This window comes from Pieris rapae, chromosome 20 (genome assembly GCF_905147795.1).
Source record: "Pieris rapae chromosome 20, ilPieRapa1.1, whole genome shotgun sequence".
NCBI classification, from domain to species: domain Eukaryota; kingdom Metazoa; phylum Arthropoda; class Insecta; order Lepidoptera; family Pieridae; genus Pieris; species Pieris rapae.
The window spans coordinates 5,012,944-5,037,660 of NC_059528.1; the positions used below are offsets into that span (position 1 = coordinate 5,012,944).

Genomic DNA, 24,717 nt, shown 5'->3' on the forward strand with positions numbered 1-24,717 from the left:
TATAAAATCTTAACATCTCAATAAGCCTAGCTCATGTTTTATTTAGACGTGGAGATTCTGGTTTACAACTGTTTACATCTCGTAATAGATTCCTTTGTAGAAGCTTACCTAAGCTATAACGTCTGCAGGTTGTCGGAGGTCGCTGCCCTTGTCCCTATAACATGCGCCACAGATAATAAAAACTCTAATTAGCATGAACGATATATCATTTGTTTTAACTATAGTGAGGTATAGACTAGAGTATATTGAAGCAGGAAAAGCACGGACCGTCATTATCGCCATCTCTATCTCTCTAGATAATCTGAAAGCGAAATTTTTAAATGACAGTGTATAATATTGAAAAAAAACTTTTCGGGAAGGTTTTTGACACTTGTTTTAATAATACTCTTTTAATACAATAAAGACTAAGGAATTTAAATAATAAATATTTTAAAGTTATTAAGGATTTTTACATATCTTTTGAATTTACGCGTTTTGCATGAAACCAACGTTTCTATAGTCTGCAATTATTGAGTCTGCATTATCTCAGGCACGTTTGTTTAATGTGTCTAGCCGTTTTCCCTGTTCAGACATATAATTTGTATGTATGTATTTATTGGTAGTACCTAAGTTCATATAACGTATGTATTTTAACTTTATTCGTATTAATAAAATATTGTCATTCGTTGTTTAAATGTTTATTACTATTACTACCACTGTTCTCATAGTCTACGTATTCTAAAACGAATTTCTAGAGTGCAAATTCGTAGTTGAAAATAGCGTTTTTTTAATGGCTTTAATTTGTGCCAACTGGGCACAAGGTACTTCGCCAGTGTCGTGTAAAATAGCGTTTAACAGAGAGTGTGAAATTTTGCAAATGTAACTGCTACATTGACATTGAAGTCCTCAACTTGAACCTTAGTAATAGTAATACATCTATGAAAAACTAATTGCAACTAAATTTTAATTAACCTAAAATCTTCAGTGCGTAATCTTAAATCTCATTTTGATTCCAGGCCGCATTCACTCGGCGATCGTCTCCGGGCTTAACTTGGAGGCCAGGTCGGTGACAGTGGAATGGTACGAGAAAGGCGAGACCAAGGGCAAGGAGGTGGAGATTGACGCGATCCTTGCCCTCAATCCAGAATTGTCAGTTGGTACCAGAAACACTTCGCATTTGCAGCCAGCACCTAATAAATTGACTCGGGTAAGTTGCTACCAACGTACGGCTTAACCTTAGGGATTGAAACGCTTCTGGATTGTATGACACCATATACTTGCTATAAATTTATTATATACAAAAATCACTCGAATTTCTAAATAAAAGTCAAATATGTTTTTATTGTGTATGTTCACTTGAATAAAGACAATTATTGAAAAAACTATCAGATAACTATAACTAGTAATCATAATCATCGGTTGCGTCAGGCTTATTAATATGAATACAGCGTTGCATTACAAACGCTTCGCTATGACCTTGCTTTCTTTGATTAGGAAAGAAACGAAAAATTATGCCTTCCTAGCTTCCGTCTTTGCACTGTAGAGCAATGAGTTGTATTTGATGTGTGTGAACGTTCCAATTTTGCGATAATGGAGCATTTATTGATTAACGAGGCCATTATTGTACCAACCTGCGATCACCCGCATTGTTTGGGTATCGAAGCATGTTGCTAATGGACGCCAAAGCGTCGGCAAGCATGAGTCCCGATTTTAAAGCCGGTTCTTAAGGACCTGTTGTAGTCTTTTAGACTAATAAAAATGATAAATCAAGTATTTGAGGACATTGTGATTGTGTGATACATTTTAAGCGCAGGAGTATGTAGATATGTTTCCATTCATCATAACCTGGCAGGTACTATCCACGTAGAGTCATAGCTTGTTGAGCATATACGCACCGTTACCTAGGCAACCATTAAATCACCTTTCATAAATCATTGTCACCACTAGATTTGGATACGAAGGTAAATAAAAAAAGTTATCGTGTGCATATCAAATATAAACGAATGATTATAGGCACGAGCGTTATAACAAAAAATAGTTCTTCCATTAATTACATTGTATCGTACTGGTCTAATAGATGGTCAGATGACCTTGGTATATGGAAGCGCGCATCGATTTTCCACCTTCACACTGACTAGTGACTTGAGTTTTCACTCTTACTTAGTGCTCGGGCGTGTTCGCTCGTCCGTTTATATGCAGTTGGATGGTAAGGATTGTGTAAGTTGCACTGTTTTTGATACGTGTTTGGTAAGGACCCGTCGGGCTCGTCCTCGGATGATGGAGGGTTCCTGCGCGATGGCGGCGAGGGCGAAGGCACCGGGGACTCCGGACACACGCTGCCCGTGCGAAACTCACGATCGGTATTGCAAATTGCACTCATTAGCACGTTGGTCGTTGCACGCGCCGGACGTGCAGTCCGACGCACTTTTGTTTATTTTAGGCAATACACCACTTTTACTTTTGTTGCTTTTATGGTTTGCACAAAAGCGGCTTTTTATCTATATGTTTTTGCACTAAATCACATTCGTGATGTTAGTCTTAAGTAGATGTGCATATTAGATTAACGTATAGAAAATAAGGTTGCCTAAATACGATAAAAATATATATAAATATATAAAGGGGACTCGGTCGGCTAAACAAACCCTGACTGTACGAGGTTCATGGAATTGTCTAACGCAAACAAATACACTAAAATAGAATCATCAAACGGGAAAAGTGTCAGGGAGAACGATAATTTTAAACGGGCCATGTTAATTCTATATAAGTATATCGTCCATATTTGGATTCAGCAGGTTGTTTTTGTAAGCCGTAGCTACAAAGCAATAAAGGCTTTATTTGCATTTTGGCCATGAGTCACATGCCCATTTCGCGATGGCTATTCAAGTATATTCGCATGGACTGCCAGTTATAGAAGGTAATGGGCTTGCTTCCTACTCTTTGTGAATGTGTTTCAATGGGACAATATACAGTATTGTATATGAGAAAATCTATCGGCAGATTCAAGTACATTATACTATTGAGGTTATATTTAATTAAATGTTTCATAATAATGGTTTATAAATAAAATTGTTCCTTAACATTTACAACTGGGTTCTATTGCTAGTAGTGCCGGTACTGTAATTTTGTAGCATAGCATAGTATCCCAATATAAGTTAAGCTGTTCGCCACCTTGGAATAGCAATTATTATTGGAAGTTGTAGAGTGTTTATAGAAACAAAAATTACGCCATGTCTAATTGGTAATGGTAATTGGTTGGCTTCATTTTGTAAAAGAGAGAAGTGGCTTTTCATTCGTTAAGTACATAGCGGAACCTTTCTCAAAGTAATTGGGTATTGTTGAAGGAATAATTAGCCTCCTACAGATAAGATGACTGTATGAAATATCACTACTAAACGATATTTAAATACACTTGGGCTTTCAGTTAAATCTTTGTTTTTAAACAAATTTCTGTTCTAAGAAAATATAGGGATTTTTATTTAAATATTGATGACTAGCTAGCTGTCCGTCCCGTTTTTGCACTGGTGGACATTGGTTCTTTATTATTGTGAAACATGTTTTAGTTCTACCATCAATCGTTTTCGCAGCGCATGCGATGAAATATATTTTATAGGCATTTAAAGAAAAACACTTTTTTAACGGATTATAGATATGTATTATTATATTTAAACTTATAATTATTTGTACATAATTTTAAATTTAAACCGACGTTTCGCGTGCTTTACAGCGTGCGTGGTCACGGTGACTGAAGACAAAGGTGTTAAATGTCAAAAAGTATTACAGCTGCAGAAAATGTTGTGTTATCTGTATTTATTTCCCCGGAGTTGGTATCGACTAAAAGATGTAGGGTTTTTGCAGAAATTGCTCACGGTGTCCTCCATTTTCGCGGGTTAATAATACATATCTATAATCCGTTAAAAAAGTGTTTTTCTTTAAATGTGTAAAAGTTATGTAAATAAAAGACAATACTATTTTATAGGCATTTTTTACACCTCGGGTAGCATTATTGTAATTTTATTAAAGATCCTTATTTTTGGCAATTAAAATAGCCTATATCAGTGGTAATGTAGCATTCAAATTGTGAAAGAATTTTTAATATCGGTCCAATTATTTTTGAACCAATTACAAATATTTTCTCTTTATAATGTTAGTATATTGATTATAGACACAGGAGACTGATTACCTTCTTGCCTATTAGATTGAAAATTATGTAACAGATTCGATAAACTTCGATAAAATTTTAATTATTTATTATAAATAGCTCAAATCGGCCTTCTATCTAGCACTGAGCAGAGGTTCGCTATCCAGCGAAATAATAATATTAGGTGAGATGACACTCTGGATTTTAATAATAAAGTAATTTATTATCATTTATTACTTTATCTGATATATTAATTATATTGATAATAGATTCGATCTGATAGCCGAATAATTGTATTAGCTTACGACGGTTTGACATAAATAAAGATATCTTTAAATTTGTTTAAACGTGTGCACGAAGGAAATGTAGATTTTTCTCACTTGAATTTTACAAAGCATTCAAAGCTAAAGTGCCTTTTAAACTGTCATGTATCTGCTTCGGGCTCGTGTATTTTCTAACAAAGAAAAATGCTTTTCATTTTATTGGAAGAACACGTTAATTAGCACTTTGGTGTTTTAAACACGGAGGATAATGAATAATGCTTAATTAACATCTCTTATTTAGTGTATAAACAATTTAAACACCTTACAATTATTTATTTTAAATATTTAAACTGCTTATATTAATTTAACTAAAGTGTTTAATGTCTTTGCAGTGATAGAGTTGTGTAACCAGTCATGTAATTTAAATCATTCCTGTAAGGTTATTAATCACTCCTTTTGCGTTCCCGTTGCCAATAATGAGGTTTTGTTCCACGCGGTCTAAAGGTTGCGACATCAGCCCTATGCATATTGAAAAAAGTACATCGATTTAGCATACGGTTTTCTTGTGGAAGTTACAGTCAGGGCGCTGCTCGTAAACGTCTTGATTAAAGATCGGTAATAGTTTGGTTACACCAAAACAAGTGCAGCAAGTCAAAGCAGTATAGTGAGTGAATGACGTCACCAGAAGAGTCTAGAATACCCTATCGGTATTAAAAATCGTGTGCGTGATGTAATTTTATAAATCAATAGCTGACCCGGAGAAGCTCGTTTCGCCTAACGCCTAATTAATGAGCAGATTTAATATTTTAAAATTAATTTACAACAAACATATCGATCGAACTAAAATTTCAGCCTTTTGCGGTATTTTCAAATCTTAGACGGCATTACTCAAGCTGTCGGTTACGTTTCTTCATACATACCATTATATGTATTACGAATATTTTCCGTGCGAAGACAAATACAAAAACACAAAATCATAAAAATTGGTCCAATCTTTCTTAAGTAAAAGCTATATTTATTTAGATTAAACAGCGCAGCTTCGAAAAAAATTTTATACAATTATTTCATACAGACTCCCGTTTGATATTTTATTAGACCAAAGGTCAAAGGTTGGTGTAGCCACTGCTCTTTTGACACTGAATTAGAGTACATTGCATGTCGCCCTTTGTTTGCATTGAGTGTATTACAAATAATAACGCTTTATAGCAAGGAAGAATTCTATTAATATACCGCCGGCTAAAGCTAGTTATTTTACGATGTAAACTGCGTTTTATGAAATATAGGTCAAGGGATTTTCAACACAAAATTTAGGTTACTATCAAGTGTAATATATATGATAAAATATCTATTAGTTTACTATTAATTTTAAACACAGATATTTATTTATTTCGTAATCCTACAACTAACGTAAATTAGATATAATTACAAAAAAATACACTGAAAATATAGCAAAAGATGGAATACATCATATCTTTTACTACAAAAAGATTCAAAGATTAACAAAAGGAAACAAACAAATAAAAAATATTCAATACATTTAACTAAGTGGTACCTAATTTGGCTCTGTTGTGTGATGATGTAAAAGTGAGGGTATGTAAGTATTTTTTAAAAGATTAGAGAAGACAAAACTTTAATGAAATATTTTGAATTCAGTCTATGCAAAAAAGCAATTTAAAATCACATTATTTATTAGTTATTGGTTATGGCTACTATTAAAAATCTCGCGAGATGCTTTCGAGAAAAAATGATTGTCATCGATGGCTTTGTCCTGCAGGCATCTGCTCTCCAGAGAATTTAGGACAACAATTCAAATTCAAAAATCATTTATTCATGTAGGTAACATAATGTTCACTTATTAACGTCAAAACAGAAATATACATTGATAGTTTCTAATTCTATATTTACTGCCAGTTCTCAAATCAAGGACGTAGAACGCCAGAGAAGAACTGGCAATAAACTCTCCGCCACTTTTTTAATCGAAAAGTTTTTTTTTAATTCGTTGTCGACATATGGTAGATAGGCGAGTACGGTGGGGTAGATAGATAGTGTATTTTCTATTTAGTAGTATTTTTCTACTACTGGTCATAGTATTTTGATGGCAACTACAAGTAAAAATAAGCATTAGTATTCTTTAATTTACACTATTTATTGAACACAAATATGCGGTGAAAATAGGTAGTATTTATAACTGTTTCGCCAAGGATAGTTTTTTCTACTACTGGTCATAGTATTTTGATGACAACTACAAGTTAAAATAAGTATTAGTATTTTTTAATTTACACTATTTAGTGAACACAAATATGCGGTGAAAATAGGTAGTATTTATAACTGTTTCGCCAAGGAAATGTGCAATGTAAGCGCACAAGGAAATTGCTGAGCCCCGCTGCCCTAGTTGTGTCACTTGATTCATTATCCATAGTGATGCTAAACACAGCCAACGGTTCCATTTCATTTGCAAATGAAAGTTTTTGATTAATATGCTGTGTACCTTGTCCTTATATGAATATTTATATTACTCCGCGGTCGAAACAAAGTGAGTCTTTGCGTCCGTGACAAAAGAACACCGTTTTCGGCGATGTTTCCAAATTCCAGCGATATCTGGGTATTCCCTGTTATGGTTTCTTGTCACTTCGATCCACTTCCGTTTTCTCTAGATGATCTCTAATATCTGATATCTCTGATATTTGAAATTTGTCGGTGTGAGGCGTTGGTCGACCGATGCTGGATTTCGACATATCTATTATGTATGCCTCTGTATAAAATACATTTAGATGAAGATAATAGCTAGTTATAGTTGTGGTTGATAATATAGTTATGTGTATGCGTGCGAGTTTATATTTTAAATTAAAAGCCATGATTATGCATGGCTAATTAGATAATTAGAGCACTCATCCCCTATTCATATAATGCTACGATGCTTATCACAGAGTTCATAAAATTAGGCTAAAAAAGCCGAACAGCTAAGTAAAAACTACGTAAATAAAATGATTTAGTTTTTTATGAATAGGGAGAAAGTGTTTACAAACAAACCCGCATTAAAAATCAAACAGAAAGTCGTTTTGATGTAATTGCGTTTTTGTATGCGGGATTTTCTATATAATTTACAACTTAGCAAAACGTTATTTTAGACTTTAAAGGTTTTTGCGCTCATGTAAATAGCTCCCGTGTCCCAAGCTTATTTTGCCTGTTTTTGCTTGTGTAAATTATGTTATGAGTAATTTCATCAATATCGTTTCTGTTTCTAGGACATGACGCGTCAATCCATCCCAGTGGCTACGAAGGGTAAGTACTTTTGTTTATATATTATACGTGATTGTGCTGAATGCTTAAAATAATTATATTTATCCACAATTTATTAGGATTTTAATCTTGTTTAATTTACCATAAAATTGATATAGTATTGTCTTTTATTAACATAACATAAGTTACATAACATATAATATAAAAGACAGACTTTATATGAAGACAAAAGGTGTTGAATGTTAAAAAAGTATCACAGCTGTAGAAAATGTTGTATTATCCGTATTAAAAATAAAAAAAAATATAAATTCAACATTATGTTTATAAGTTTACAATAATTCATAACTTCAATCCGTTAAAAAAGTGTTTTCTTTAAATAAAATTGATATTTCAGTCACATACAATATTACCCTTTATCTACATTTTGTTGTTTTATAAACGAAGTTATAACGACCGCGGCGCGTATTATACTGTAATCAATTGCAATTCAACAAGTCCTCAATTCGCTTAGTTAATACGTAACTGTACAAATAGAGTAGTATCCTCTATGAGTCAGTATGTCCGTTAAATAAAGATATATGTTGAGACCGGCTTCGCTAAAATCATAACGGTTTTTACCGGAATCCGCTGCTTATAAGGCCCATTGTCGATTTTAGCTTTTATTTTAGCATGACTCGTTCTTTTGATTTCTTTGTCTGCGTTCTACTTCTGTTTGTATTTAAAATCTTTTGTTAAGCACACGTTAATTGATACGGTTGATACACTTATTTGATTGATTTATTTCATTTACTGGACGGCTTAATTGCAGCGGTAATTGTAGCGAATATTATTTATTTAGTTGTGTTTAAAGGTTACTATAAAGGATGGATGTAATTTAATATTTATCTAAGGTTTTGTTGCTCTTAACTTGGATAGATCTATGTACATTAACAAGTTCTGATATCACAATCATATTGATAAAACTTTCATAATTAGGGCACTAAGGCATCTGCTATTGAATCACGCGATTCACCGTCTTTATCTAACGTTCAGTTTGAGAAAGGGATGTACTGTTAGATGGTGTGGAAGTGTGTACTTCGCAGATCGTAGTGATAGGTGGAGGTGAATGATCCTTTTATTTGAAAAGTAATTTATTATTGCGCGAAAGTGGATGTAATGGTTCTTCTGATCTCCAAATGTAAGATGAAATCTCGTGTCGAATTGGTACGGTTGGATGGATTATTATAGCATACACCGCACAAGATATAGCAACTGAAATCGCCTAATGTACTATAGGTTCCACTGACGACTATTATTTCCAGTACTTTTGGTATAGAACTAGAAACTAATAGCTAAGTATTAAAGAGTGCACTGATACTGTATCTCCATAGCAGATAGTTATTCGATGTGGAAATTATATGCAGCTTTCTAAAACCCATCTCGAGTTCTTTCGAAACTGCCGCCTTAGATTCTAATATATACATCTAATTTATAAAGTTTTTGTGTCACGGTGTTTGTAATTAAAGTCCTCCGAAATGACTCGACCGATGTTCGTAAATTTTTTTTAAAATCGGTTGGGTCTGCGAATCGGATAAAATCTATTTTTTATTCCCCTTGCTGTAAAAATAGTCCACCCCTAATATTTTTCTTTTTTTTATGATACAACATACAAAAATAAATACAAGTCTTAATTTTTTTATTTAGAGAAATAATGATAGAAAAGCTTAAAAAGTTTTCATTCCGAAAAAGCGTATGATGTCTGGGGTAGTATAGCAAAATGTTCCATGTTGGTATGAAATAAAAAGCTAAGCTAAGTAAAATCACATAAAGGAGAAACGAAGTGTGCGGGGGCAGCTAGTTTTCTATAAATTTACCTAAGTTAGTGCAGTGGGTACATTTATTTGTATAACTACTGTCGATATGCTTTAAAATTGTGTAAAGCAGTTTTATAAAATTGATCACAGAATCTAAGTGCAATGCTCTATTGCGTGTCGTGACCTGACATGATGTCGATAATCACACGTTGAAATCGCTTAATGTAATGATTTTCATGTGTTAAAAACAATTATAGAGGGTGGGTAGGGAGGAATAGTTTGTTTATCTGATGTTGTATGTTCAACTATTTATGTTTTAACTGTTTCTGACTTTGGGAAATTGAAGCTATGTAGGCTGGGCTATCCATCTATTATACAATGCAGAAAGGATTGTGTTAATCGTGAATAGTTTGTCTCACATTATCTTTGCATGTTGTGCTCGTTTTTATTCTATTGTTCAATATTCGCATAGTTACTTCCTACTGTATTACGCATTCTAATTGATTGCGTTGCGTAACTGTTAATTTGGCAACGGCCTCTCAGATGTTTGTCCCACTTGCACATTCTATTTCCTCTGAGAAAGATTGCGAACAAAATATATTCAGGAATATATTTATCTTATTCGTCTTTAATCCTTCTTAGTAAATTAGGTTAGACATAAATTACTTATTAGTCTTAAGTCAAGCTAGATCGTAATGCTCCAAGATGTCTTCGTGCAGACACATGTATAAAAAAAATCGTCTTACGTACGGGAATACACATTACATATTTCCTTAATTAAAGGTTAGTTAATAAAATAAAAATAAAACCGTGCGTGTGTGTGTGGAATCTATAATATAAAAATGAATCGAAAAATGTGTTGGTAAGCGCATAACTCAACAACGCTTGGACCAATTTTACCAATTTTTCTTTATGTTCCTTGGAAGTTGAAGTTGAAGAAAATTCGTATAATTTCTGAGAAAACCCTAAAACAAGTTTTCTTTTTCCCATACGAAAGTTTTCAAACTAAAATAAAGAGTCAATTTAACCTTTAATATAGCTATTCAGTTCTATTAAGTTCATATTAAATTACAAGCACTGACTGTTGTCTAAGCAATGTGTGTCATTGAAGCACATAATTTTTAAATATTTCTCACCTTTAGGTTCCCACTGTCCCTTTAGTTTGAAGCCCTCTAGCAGATATCTCAAGCGAAGCGAAGTTTGGTCGCCCTATAATCAGGGTGACGGTTCTGTTCAGAAGAATTATTTGCGCCGACTTTTAAATAGGTAGGAACAAATATCTCCAATATTCCAAATCTTTTTGACAGAACAAAGTTTATAGAGTCCGCTAGTATAAGTATAAAACAATGATTCATAGAGGCATACAAAAGACAAAACATTTTAATGTATCTGTTTAACATTCTTTTGTTTCGAATGCAAACTGATATCGTGTATGAAAAAAGGAGACTTCCTATCTTGGCTGTCCGTTGGTTGTTCACATCCTGCTAAGGTCAAGGCCAGTTTAATAGCTAATATAATCTTGACATTGGTCATGTGAAGGTCGCTCATATTTGCTCTTTCATATTAGCGTAGAAAGCTTTACGGAAGTGTTTCTAGTATTTTTTTTAAAATAGAGTACCGAGAGTTTTTTCGCCGGCTTTTTCTCTTGGCCTTGGCATCCCTACTCATTGGCCTCTTGGCTTCTTTGCCGATGAGTAGGGATGCCTAGTTTGATCTGACTTGAAACCTTCTCTTATTGTTGCTAGGCAACGATGTTGTTATCATCTTCAATAAGTCTTCATACTTTCGACTTATTTGATCAGTAGGCATAATTTTAAAATGTGTTATTTTAGACACGCAAACTTCTAATAAATTGATAACTTTTATAACTTGAAGGCCGGCCGTGTAATGTTTAAAATAATATTTGACGGTTGCCGCGTCGTGTAGAAAGAATTAGATTAATTATAGATATACAAAAAATAAAATTAAACATTTAAAAATTAGAAATTCAACCTCTTAGAAATGTTAGTTTAATTTTCTTGTTAATTAAATGTCTTATCTCTTAAAATCAGTTACATTGTCCTCTCAGCTAAGTCTTTATTGCCACTTAATAGTTTAACTTTATCCTACTTACTGTTATGGTGGTATGAGTATGCTACTCTGACTATTTTAGTTTTATTGTTCTTTGTGCCACTCCTTTCGCGATATATGCCATCATTGTTAATGAATCATTAATATATACTAGGATTTTCGCTACGTCATTAACAAGTACGGTACTTGATATTCTTCTATACTTTGTTAAAACCAGGTTTGCAAAGAGTGCAGTAATTTTATGATTAAACTGTCCTATGTTTTAGATGTAAGATTTAATTAAAATAGTAGTAGTCAGTGGTTTTTTGAGTAAATAATATATCCATAAAATTTAATTGTAAACATAGTATTAAATATCTAATAAACATTTTTTTGTGTTTCAACGTAGCACGAGAATGCTAACAAACAACATTTAATATATTATGTATTGAACCTTTTTTTCATTTAATAATGAGAAGAACTTCCTATAAAATAATTAAATATACATTACTTTACGTTTTTAATATTATGTTTACTGAAGCGTATTAAATGATGTTCAAAGTTTTTACTGTGAAATGTGAATATTTAAAACCTTCTTTCCTTCAAACTTCTTTCAATTATTCTGTATATTTTTACAAAACCCTAAAATTCAAAGCTTACTATCAATAAATACAACTGTTTATATAGGTTGTACTTTAAGCACAACAATAATATCATTATTAGTAGAATGGTACATTTTAAAAAGAAGGTAGTTGCTATCTCCGACGACCTTTCTGAACCTATTCCCGTCCCACTCACAGATGCCAGGTCATCCTGGGGTGGCGACAAATACGCATTACATCCTCATTATAGTACCGTAATTGCGTTATGGGGTGAATACTATGGGGCGGTCAGTCGAGCCTTACTGTTCGCTATAAGTGTAGGCTGCAAGGGGCGAGCAGGGACAGTACGCTGTCGGCCGCGTGCCACTACACCGTCTGGCACCGAATGCTATGCCGGAGCGAACGGATCGGTGCGGCATACCTGATCTTCCTCAAATAATTCCTTATAAATTGTAAAGGAAAATGCCAGCGTTGTACCAAAAGTGTCCTTTGAAGCAACGCCGGGCAACAACAGGCTGTAAGTTCTGAGAGATTCGCGTTGTGACTAATGTTGTGATGTCAGAATTGTGATCGAATTTGGCTCCAGAGCATCGATCAAACATTAATATTTCCTCAAGTGTAAACTCTATTGCTTTGTGATTGAGTTCCTTATTCTGTGGTTAATTTCAGAATGTGACAGTCTCAAGAAATAATTATGTTGGGAAAATGTATCGGCAGGCGAAGTGAACTTCAATCCATAGTTAAGTGATAACATGTGATTAGTTCATTCAGAAATACGTTTGTGGTGAGACGTTGACTGGCAATTTCTCGGTTGATTAAGCTGTAATCACTCGGTAATGACAAAGGTGTTTCTTATGCATGATTTATGATAGGTTCCGGGTTCTTGGTAATGCGTTTATAAATTTTTTTAAGATATTCAGTAGCAGGTTGCAAAGGTTTTTGACATTTTTAGTCACACTCATTGTATCTTTATAAGTTAAGTCAATATTACTTGGTCAACTAAGAATAAAAGTGTCTTTAAGTCTCCTAATAAGAAATGCCTGCCCTTTTGACCTGTCATAGTCGCGTCAACCCAAACTTATCTTATCTCGTAAATAAAATGAGCACGCATCTCCGTGATTCAGGTCGTCAAGCTGCGTGGGCGCATGCTAACGACCTGCGAATTCCCACGATTATCTCTGAATTGCTTTGTGCCAACGTAACTGCATGGTTATAGTCTGCTTTTCACAATTTGGTACTATCTAAACCTAATGGTCTTTTCCATTTATATTTCTTAAAATTATTAGAATTTTCCAGTTTTGTGTGGCACCTACTCCGGTATTTCATGTTCTTTGTCTGCAATTTTTTTTCTATTGGTGTATACTTATCAATTCAAGCGGTATGACGATAGATCCCGGGAAAAAATAGTTTCTTTTTTCTTGTCAAATTCTTGTGTTTTGTCTTGTTTATAGTAATGAAGAAGCTTATTTGCTCTTTGTAAATCGTTGTGAAGCTACGTGCTCGTTCACGAAATCGAGTTTAAGATTATCCATTGATGTAACAAATCTGTTACAGTTAATCTTGTTAGTCAAAGTCACGTAGGAGAAACGACTGAAAATCTATTAAATGGACACGTTGGCATTGATTAAATGGAAATTAGATATGCTGTCGAAATTATGCAATGCTCATGGGAAAATATATTTAAAAAATATATACATATCGACACTTTTATTTTAAGTAAACTGCTTAGTTTTGGTACCTTTACCATTACAGATTACTCCAATGCGGCCAATTATTTATATCACATTCAGAAAAAAAAACAACACGAGATTAAACAGTAATAAATTAAAATATTTACCAAAAGACAACATCTGACAGTATAGGAACTGACATGAAGCAGACTTCAGTTCACTCAACGGACAATTAAAAACGTCTGTAAATGAGATTCGTTGTTTAATTTTCGAAATAAAATGTTTGTTCGGCCAGTCAGGTAAAACAATATTGCTATGGAATTAAATCAGTAACGAAGTGCTAAAGTTCACGCTGCTTTTCCCGTAATAAATCAGATCGCTGTCGGGGAAATAGGCCAATGCTCTACGTGGAATAGGGCTGATCCTTTATAAATATTACCTTTGCACTTAGCTGCACGCGTACTTCAAATTTCAAAAATATTGAAACTAAGTTTTTACTAAATAGAGCATTATATTTTATATAATATTTTTGTACATAGCTAAAAAACAAGTATGAAACAGAATTTTTTATATGATATAAAAAATTCTGTTTCATACTTGTTTTTTTGATATAGGAGTTCACAAGAAGTCCCGACTTTGTTTTTATAATGTTATTCTTAGACTTGAGATTCGACAGCGTTGGCGTTAAAAAACTTGGCGATTAAAAAGAGTGGCGGAGAGTTTATTGCCAGTTCTTCTCTTCCGTTCTACGTCCTTGATTTAAGAACCGGCAGCAAATGTAAATTCACAATTAATTTAATTTTTTTGACGTTCATAAATGTACGTTGATGTGTATTTGTTTGTTGTGCCGGGCACAGAAAGTTGATCGTCTATTTGTCTATGATTCTATTTGTCGGGTGATAATAATAATATATATTGTGTTAATAATATATTAAATAAAGACTATGTTAGGTGTAAAGTTTTGCATTCGTACTATATTGTGTCTTAAGCGTGTATTTTACGATTCTCAGAAATTAGCATTTTATTGACACGTGTGATGAACTTGTAACAGTTTTGTTATCTTCACTAAAAATTTGCATTTTGATATCGTTGCAATGTATGCTTAATTCCTTTGAAGGTCATCATATCAAGATAATGCAATCTTGCTAAAGTTTGACAATCAACTATTAAAAATGCAATACGAGAATTTTTATTTTATTTATATTTAATGCATTGATTCAAGAATACCGCTTTTAAATCAGTCGCCTCTTTACTGTGTAGACAGTTCGAACTTACTAAATATTATTATTAATTAATTCTATTTTTGTATGAAAAATTATTACTACTAAAGCTAGTGAATTTGTGAATGAATTAGTCTTTCAAACTGGTATTAAAGTCCAACCAGTTCCGGGGAACCCGTTATGTTCCCTGACATATGTAGTAGACAAGACGAAAACATCAGTCACACTATTGATCCATGTTATGACGTCAACCGTACATTTTTCATCGCCCCACAAAAGGCTAGTGGTGGTAGGCAATTAATATCCAATTTTAAACGGACATTAAACAATCGTATCAAATTGATACCTATTCAGTCCTTTGGTGACTAGTTCGTGTTTTGACGTATTATTCTGCGGTTAGTATATCGAAAATGGTTTCGTTGTGACCATTTTAGAATGAATCCTTGGATCACGCAAGGGTTAATAGTTAAAAAATCTCGAGTCTTAGTTATTTTTAGTAGAGGCTAGCGTACTGTGAGTATTTCCAAAACATAATTGGTCACGTACTTTATCGTTATCGTTTGTAATACAAGGTCTTTTTAATGCGTGTTTTGGGCAATTTGGTCGAAATGCAGTTTTGCCTTCATCGGGCCGTGCCTGTGTCACGGTTTATTGCCTTGATATAGAGTTCCTAATATGGCGTCGCTACAGGATTGCCTTGCGCCAACGCGCTTGCTGTTTTGGCTCAGTCAGTTAGCAGAACAGATGTAAAATTGATCTGTGTTTTGAATTGAGTAATTATATAATCTATGGGAATGTAAACATAGACAGAGAGAATTTTCGAAATGTGTTGTTCGTGGCTTTTCTGCCGTCGCCGGGTCGCGGACTCGGCGGAGACCAATGCTCCCCTCGAAGCCTATGAGAAGAAGGCCAAGCCTTCTGAAGAAGCAGCAGAGGAAAAGCCGAAGTCACGTAAGACTCGGATGCATTGAATATAATAGCTTTATTTATGTTACAGTTATGTTGCGTTGAGTAACCGATTTCTGGTTGTCTTTAAAATTTGTTTTTGCAATAATTTCAGTTCCACTTTAGATAATTAGCGTAGCAAATTGTGTTAAGCATTACAGCACTTTCACGGTAATAAAAATTAAGTTTAAGTAGGTTCTTAGGACTGGCTTTCACTATTAAATTTAGAAACGGAATTTAAAGAAATTGTCAACTCATGGAATTATTCTGCTATATATTTGAATACCGCATAGTCACATTCAGTTGGTAATATTAGAAGTAATTTCTTAAGCCGTAATAAATGAGGCATATCCTGATTCCTGACATTATTTAATATGTATCAGTAAAATTAACCTATTAATAAAGTAATTTGAAAAATGATATAGCTTTTAAAATATAAAACTTATTTTTATAATTGAGTGAGTATAGATACATATAATCATATATAGACATTATCTTATTCGGTTTTAAAAAATTTCAGCGCCAGCACGGGTGACTCGTAACAATCAGGCACGTGTGTCCAACGTAGGTGCTTACACCAATGGGCACGGTGGTGACACGACCGGACGCAGAGGGGCAGAAAATGTCCCGCCGCCGGTGCAGGCCACGGCGCAGCCACCCAATTCTAGAATGACTCAGCAGGTGAGACAAATCTTGATAAACTTACTTAAGATTAGCTATTTATTCACATCTTTGGTAATTTAATTACAATTTGAGCAACAAAAGCTTGAGGCGGAGATGATTACAAATTGAATGAACTTCACAAATCTTTTAATGGAGCTCTCGGGAAAGTATTGATATTTAATCACGAATCACGAAGCTTGACTAACACTTGAATGTTAAGAGCACTAGATAATGTAATCTATGTTAAAGTTGCAGATCATTATCATTCAAGGACGCGTAGTTTGAACCAGTTTTCTTATAAATAATAATTCTGTTTATTCTATGGTGTATGTCATGTTGATGCTAGTGCCATAGATAATTTAATTCAAATTCATTTAGGTAACACAAATATTCATTCATATAATAAAGAAATACATAATTAATGCTTCTAATTTTACATTTACTTTTTTTCTCAAATCAAGGCGTAGATCGAATGAGAAGAACTGGCAATAAACTCTCCACCACTCTTTTAAATCACCAAGTTTTTTGTTTTACTAAATGTTTTCAAGGAGCTACAACCATTACACCATGTTCCATCTTTAAGAATTTGATAGTAATGAATCCATTGCGTAGTTTCCACACATAATTTACATATGTATATATCTTTTGTTAAGCAACGGTAACTCTCATAGGTAATTATATCGATGTTTTTGGGCCTGGGTCTCTGTTAAATTAATAGATATAAGAAAGATACTATGCCAGGTGAAGGTGCAACTATCCTCATTTTTAACAATCGAGTTATGCACTTTCTTCAGTATGGTGCTTATTATACCAGTACCATTTTATATTGTAACCAAAAAGATAAATCTATATGAGTTTAGATAGATATAAGGCTACTTCAATTTTACTGTTCAGTAAAAATTCGACTGCGCCATAAATCTATGAACCACTACAAAACACTGTACCCTGTCCCTTTAGTCCTTGCGTATCTCCCTTTTCCCATTTTCCCTTTTCAGATGCCAAACTCAGGCGGTCGTACCCGCTCAGGTAGCACGCCGAGTGCCGCTTCAGTCATCCAAAACCCTTACTCTAACAAACGGATGCATAACAAAGAGGTTCTTAATTGATAGAAAATATAGTAGACAATAATATGTAGATTATGAACAAACATCTTTAGGCTTATTAGTATAAAGAATAATCTAATTTCATGTATGTTATTGATATGTGTGTTAGTAATAGTAAGTCTACTTAAGTATATAATATAGTAAATTCAAGTCATAGACATAACATTCAAATTTTTGTGTTATTTGAGCCATAAGCGAGAAATATCGTATTATGATAATTGAATAAGATTATTTCACTAATATGTATCTAGTAATATTTATTTAAGGTTGTACATTATTTATAGCCTTATATCAGAATCAATATATACATTATAGCTATTGATTTTGTTGTTTATGATAACTGATTCTGTGTGCCCACTGGCAAAGGCCTCCCCCATTTTTACATTTAAGGTTGTAAATTTGGGGGGTTGTGCTCTAATTCCCTACGGGGACCAGCTGGGTTGGGAATGCTTATTTTGTTGTAATATTTATATGACAGCGAAATTAATGTAAATTTCTTTGATTTCCAGTTCAATCCCCCGCCAGTATCATCAGCACGGCCTGCAGCAGTCTCCAGTAATGTCTACATACCACACCAGGTGGCGTCTGGGGCCGTGAGACGCTCCAACGTGGTAAAGGAAGTGGAGAGGCTTAAGGAGAATCGCGAGAAACGACGGCAGAGACAGGCTGAGCTCAAGGAGGAGAAGGTTTCTTTCTTTTTCTACTCTTCTATAACTCACTCAATTCAAAACCGCTGATTTTGCCCTCCTAAAATTATAACTGATTATTTACAAATTAATTAATTTATTTATTTATATACACTTCGTTGCTAAAGAAATACAAATTACACAATATATATAAATTACAAGAGATGCAGCGGGCGGCCTTATCGCTAACAAGCGATCTCTTTCAGGCAACCCTAGTAAGAAAAGAAATAAATATAAAAAAAAAATTTTAGTTATGTAGTTAATAAAAACGTATAAAACTTTATTCGAAGCAAATCAATCAAGGGTGTGACAAAATTGGTAGTCGCTAGTAGTTCCCATGCAACCTCTGAGTTGTGACCAGACTGCAGCTCCTTCATAGTGCATGGTACATGTAACCAGGAATATAAGGCATGAGATTGTTTTAAATCAAGTATGCGTAGGTGAATAAGGGGCTGTTCAAGAATTACGTAAGCAGATTGACTGCAATTAATCCCCCCTCCCCTAACGAAACGTAAACAAATCTCTCAAAAATAATAATACACATTTTTTATATGTGTAAAAAAGTAAATAATTACTGTTGACTTAATCACAAAATTAGAAAATCAAATACCAACCCCCATATTCCTAAAGTGCTTACTAATACTTGAACGGCCCTAAGTATGTAAAAGTATTGTATTATATTAAGGATTATTTGAGATTGTCTTAGACACAAAACCATTATAGTTAAACCAAATCCATGAACTCAACACTGCATTCATAATATATTCCTGATAATTATAAATAAATATAAATGTATTTTTCGCGCAGTGAGTAGAGACCGCGTCTCCCACCACGGTGCAGCCCCCATCAAGAGCTATATTATTCGCCCCCGTACCGCCCTGTATCAGTAGGGCGCGCATACACTTAACCCGAAGGGGGCATATGCCCTATGACAATTTTAAATAACGAGACAAAACATTATTGAAAATCCGAAAATAAGATATTGACGTCTTTTCTTTCAATTTTTCAGGAAGCCCTTATGAACATGGACCCCGGTAATCCAAACTGGGAGTTTCTGGCAATGATCCGCGAATACCAGAGTAGCATTGAGTTCCGGCCGTTGCTAGGCAACGAGCCGGTTGAAGACCATCAAATCACAGTATGCGTTAGGAAGAGGCCGTTGAACAAAAAAGAAGTTGGTAAGAAAGAGGTATGTATTAAAAAAAAAATGCTTATCTGTTGGTAGCTTATCCTCATGCTATTTATTCTCTTTTTATCTGATTGGACTGGACATATTTTTTTGATGCGATAATGTTCTATAAATTACACGCACGTTAAAACATGACTCATACGTTCCGAGCGTGCATGTGAGGGCGCGGAACAAGCGATATAGGGGCACGATTGGCCAAAGTGTTTAGTTGTGACGCATTTATCTCTTCCATATCATCGGCAGATGCGTCTAATTAAAAGAAATACTGTATTATTGAAGCAAAAATAGCATATGTTAATCGATCGTTAATTATATTGAAAAAAAATATAATTTTCAAATCCTTTGTATACAAAATAATGATAATTTTCTGATAATAATTCATTTCATAAAACTATGTAATTTTGCATCAATGTTTTCTTATGACGATATCACGTAAAATTATCGCCCGTAAACCGACTTTACAGACAACAACAACAATACAAAGTCTTTGTATGTATTTTATTGAACAAATAACTTGTTAATACCGCTCACCGGTAAAAAATGTTTTAAATTTTATGTCGATATTACTACTTTATACGTTAAAAAATTACGGCGAAATTAATCACGTTTTTACGATTTTCAGGTGGACGTAATAAGTGTACCGACGAAGGATCAAATGATAGTACACGAGCCGAAGAACAAAGTGGATCTCACGAAATACCTCGAGAACCAGAAATTCCGCTTCGATTACGCGTTCGATGATTCTTGTACTAACGAAATTGTTTATAAGTAAGCATATTACGTTATACATTTTATTTATTATTGCACTAGTTTTGTTAAGAGGTATACAATATACGAGTTAAATAACATAGTGTAGATTTTTTTCATCATTAAATATGGCGAGGGGGCCGATGGCTGGCCATGCGTCATACTCGTGAACGGGTGATACTTGTGGTGACTGGTCGTACTTGAATTCGTGTATGCGGTGATATTAGTTGTTTATACTACGTATTTGCGTGTTGTTCTCACGAGTATGTAAGTGCGTGCTCCTATTTCACCATGCCTCCTGCTGATAGAGGACAAATCTTTGTTTTTAATTTATTTTATTTTATTATTCTTTATTACTCAAGATGTCATATGAACATGTGTGGTGAACATATGAAAAAGGTGGAACATGGTGTAATGGTTGCTAGCTTACAAACATTATGTAAAAAAAACTTGGCGATTAAAAAGAGTGGCGGAGAGTTTATTGCCAGTTCTTCTCTTTCGTTCTACGCCCTTGATTTGAGAACTGGCAGTAAATGTTAAAATTAGATTCATTTAATATTTATTTTTTTTGACGTTCATAAGTGTTCATTATGTTACCTATATGAATAAATGATTTTTGTTTTGTTTTGTTTTGTTCAGCATCTCTTAACATGAGGTGAGAATCCTGTCTGTTTGCCACCCGTTTTATTAAAGAAATATTAAATAAATAATTATCTTATATTGTCGTATGTATTACGTGTGTCACGTTATATTAGGAAACTCGTGTTTTCGTAAAACCTTTTTATATAACTATATTTTCAGATATACAGCAAAACCTCTAGTTCAGACAATATTTGAAGGCGGTATGGCTACGTGCTTCGCGTACGGACAGACCGGCTCAGGGAAAACTCACACAATGGGGGGAGATTTTCAAGTAAGTATTAAACTATTTGATAGCTTAATAATTTATGGTTGGTATTAGGTTGCGGTTTCTGGTAAAGGATTTGATTATAATCAGCAGCCAGAGAAAGTGGCAGAAATGGACCGTTATCGCACGTTTCAGGGACCTAGTTTCATTTTCCTGACAAAAAATCATTTTAGTTGATAGCCATTAGGCTTTTTGAAATGTTCCTGTTATGCTTGTGTTTATTGATACTGTATCATAGCTCGGTACATATGGATTTGGCTTATAGTAAGAAAACATAAAATTTACTTATTATATTGCGAAATATATAATGGAAGTTTTAATTAAAAATTATTAAATTAATTATAAAATTATTTCAGGGCAAGCAGCAAGACTGTAAGAAGGGCATATACGCGATGGCGGCGCGTGATGTGTTCACATACCTCAAGTCTCCCAAGTACAAGCCGCTTAACCTCATAGTATCCGCTTCCTTCTTCGAGATATACTCCGGAAAAGTGAGTCTTGTATTCTGTAATATAAGAGTCAAACAGTTCTTTAAAATTAATAATAATATTGTATAATTGGTGACAGTAATTAATTTTTTTATTCGCTAAAATGAAATTCTATAGGAATTGCTATTAAGTGAATGTCAAGATACAAATATTTTCTAATTTTTAGATATTATGTCTTCAATTAATAAGTTTTTAAACTTTAAGAATATACTAAGGCATTCAAAATTTTTATGTTTATTTCGAGACAACATTGTGTAACTAATTAGTTTGATTCGAAGATTGAATATGAAAAAATTCTATTAAATTTCTATTAGAGCCAACTGAGGTTTGTAGTAAAGATAAGATTTAAAACGAAATCTCTATAGGTATTCGACCTACTAGCGGACAAGGCGAAGTTACGAGTGCTAGAAGACGGCAAACAGCAAGTGCAGATAGTGGGTTTGACTGAGAAAGTTGTAGATAATGTTGATGAAGTTCTCAAGCTTATACAACACGGGAACTCTGCTAGGACTTCGGGACAGGTATGGGAAAAAACACTTATAATCATTTTTATAAGTAAATTAAAAGATAGAAAATGTCGACTTGCTATTTTATGTTTAGTCTATTAAATAGATTTTAAATTTTAAAACGTTTACACAACTCGAATCTCTCTATATCTCTGCCTCACAGTGCGAGTTTCTATGGGCTTTATCACTTATATCTGGTGAGTCTCCTTCTTTAACCAGGATGGTCAGAGTTCAGTTTTTATTATTATTACTCTAAGTAATAATAATAATAAAAAAAGGTGGCATACATTCAAAGAGATATTTAGTATTTATAGTAAATATAAAATTAGAAGCATTTAATGTTCTTTTTTGACGTTCATAAGTGTACATTATGTTACCTACATGAATAAATGATATTTGAATTAAATTTTAAACCTTTAATATTAAGAAATTAATTATATTAAGAAAATGTAAAAGTGCAGTAGTATAATAAAAACATAGATACATATAAAGGCGGATTTAGAATTCGTTGATTGTATTGTAAGCACAATATTTTTTTTTAATCCAGGGCGAAATGCTTTTAGTATTATTATACATATAACATTTTTCTTGTGCTATTGTGCCAAAAAAATTATTTTCTTTTAAAACCAATCAAACAAAAAAGCTTTAAGTAATGAAATGACTTTTTTCTTAATTTTAGAAAATACTTTAGATATTATTATCAATAAATTCATTGCTTATTTTGAATTCCAGACATCAGCGAATTCAAACTCATCCCGGTCGCACGCCGTTTTCCAAATAATAGTCCGGTCTCCGGGAATGCATCGCGTGCACGGAAAATTCTCTCTCATCGATCTCGCGGGTAACGAAAGGGGCGCCGACACATCCTCCGCCAATAGGCAGACACGTGAGTATCCATTCTGAAGACTATGCGTTGGGGACGTGCACTTATTGCACTTGTAAACACTTGTATTATATGTATCAATAAATATGAAAACAAAAATAAAAATTTCACATACATGTCGTATACGTATACGTCTCCATGGTAACCGTGGTGTATATCTGTAGTTCTCTGGTTCACTTACGTTTTCTGTTGGTCTTTTAATATTATTCTATAAGATACATGAAATAATTGAATGAAAACTCTAGGGAAAGAAATATGTTCGATCAAGTTCTGTCCTTGATTTTAAAATAAATAAAGGAATTGTCGGAATTTGATATCCAAAAACAATTGTTACAGGTCTGTTTGGTAAATTGTATGAAATATATGCAGGAATTAAAGGAAATTATACTACATAATAAATTAAAAGTTATATTAATTCGTATATTTCAGGTATGGAAAGTGCCGAGATCAACAAATCTCTTCTAGCGTTGAAGGAGTGTATTCGGGCTCTGGGAATGAAAGGGAATAACCATTTACCGTTCAGAGTCTCCAAGCTAACACAGGTAATCAACACTCTCATATATAATTATAAAAATAATATAAAGTTTATTGATGAGAGAAAAAGGGTTGTGACAAAATTCATCTATTGCTAGTACCCACAAGAGTATTGCTGTTGTGGGTACTAGATAACAATTAATACGTGGTACGTGCACGTTAAAAACATTTAAAAAAAGTGTTATTCATGTTACAAATATTCAAATCCGAGAAAAATTTATAAGACGTAATTGTAATATTTGAGTATGTTTCTACTTACAGTTAACTTTTAATCTCAAGTTTAATCAAAATCGTTACTTTTTATATTTATGAGAATTCATTTTTTCTAGACTAGTGTATATAAACTAAATATATCTAGTGTAGATAAAAATGTATTGGTTTCAAAAATTGTTAAATATTAATTGACAGATATTTCAGTCGGTTTACTTTTTATTAATAGTGTCGTGAATTATTTTTTATAAACTTAAAATATAAAATAGCTATTTTTTATAAACTTAAAATATAAAATAGCTATTTTTGTTTATGGTCACAATTGGTTAACCATTTTAGTCTATGGTCACAATTGGTTTGGCGAAATTGTTATCGTTTGATTTGACCTCTTTTCGACTGGTTTCAGGTGCTCCGTGACAGTTTCATTGGCGACAAATCTCGCACTTGTATGATTGCTATGATCTCACCCGCCATGTCTTCTTGTGAACACTCGCTCAATACCCTGCGATATGCTGACAGGTCAGTATATTCGGTACTCTATTTTTTTTTTTTTTTAAATAGATATATGTATATAAGGGGTTAACATTACTGTAGATAAAGAATTTTTGAAATTGGTTTTTGAGTTGTAATCTTCAAGAAAATCGAAAATTCGTATATTATTCGTTTTTTCAGAAAAAATACTGCTTTGATTAGTTTTTTATGTTTAATACTCTATTCCCTTACCATCGTGTCCAGGGACTTTTTCTATTTTCCAAAAAAATGTGAGATAGAAAAAGTAACACATATATTAAGTAATACATTAATTAGTTTGACAATAATTACATAAGCCATAAGCATTTTAAAGTAAATTAGTATGTTTTTTGAACCTACCAAAAAATAGTGTTTTTAATTTAGGAGATATA

General features: G+C 33.3%; 1 protein-coding gene across 5 annotated transcripts in view; it reads left to right on the forward strand.

Annotated features, from left to right (window-relative positions):
- LOC110993653 (kinesin-like protein Klp10A) overlaps positions 1–24,717 on the forward strand; it is a 39,723-nt gene that overhangs the window by 10,195 nt on the left and 4,811 nt on the right. For 3 of the 5 annotated variants that reach the window (XM_022259997.2, XM_022259994.2, XM_022259995.2), the window contains exons 2-13: positions 996–1,186; positions 7,626–7,662; positions 16,420–16,580; positions 18,175–18,351; positions 19,361–19,540; positions 20,163–20,308; positions 21,089–21,200; positions 21,551–21,685; positions 22,048–22,203; positions 22,921–23,074; positions 23,501–23,613; positions 24,222–24,334. In XM_022259997.2, coding sequence (XP_022115689.1) covers positions 996–1,186; positions 7,626–7,662; positions 16,420–16,580; positions 18,175–18,351; positions 19,361–19,540; positions 20,163–20,308; positions 21,089–21,200; positions 21,551–21,685; positions 22,048–22,203; positions 22,921–23,074; positions 23,501–23,613; positions 24,222–24,334 — 1,675 coding nt within the window. Of the gene's footprint in view, positions 1–995; positions 1,187–7,625; positions 7,663–12,421; positions 12,582–15,763; positions 15,906–16,419; positions 16,581–18,174; positions 18,352–19,360; positions 19,541–20,162; positions 20,309–21,088; positions 21,201–21,550; positions 21,686–22,047; positions 22,204–22,920; positions 23,075–23,500; positions 23,614–24,221; positions 24,335–24,717 lie in introns of those variants that run through there. The other 2 variants (XM_022259999.2, XM_022259998.2) reach the window with 2 other exon arrangements.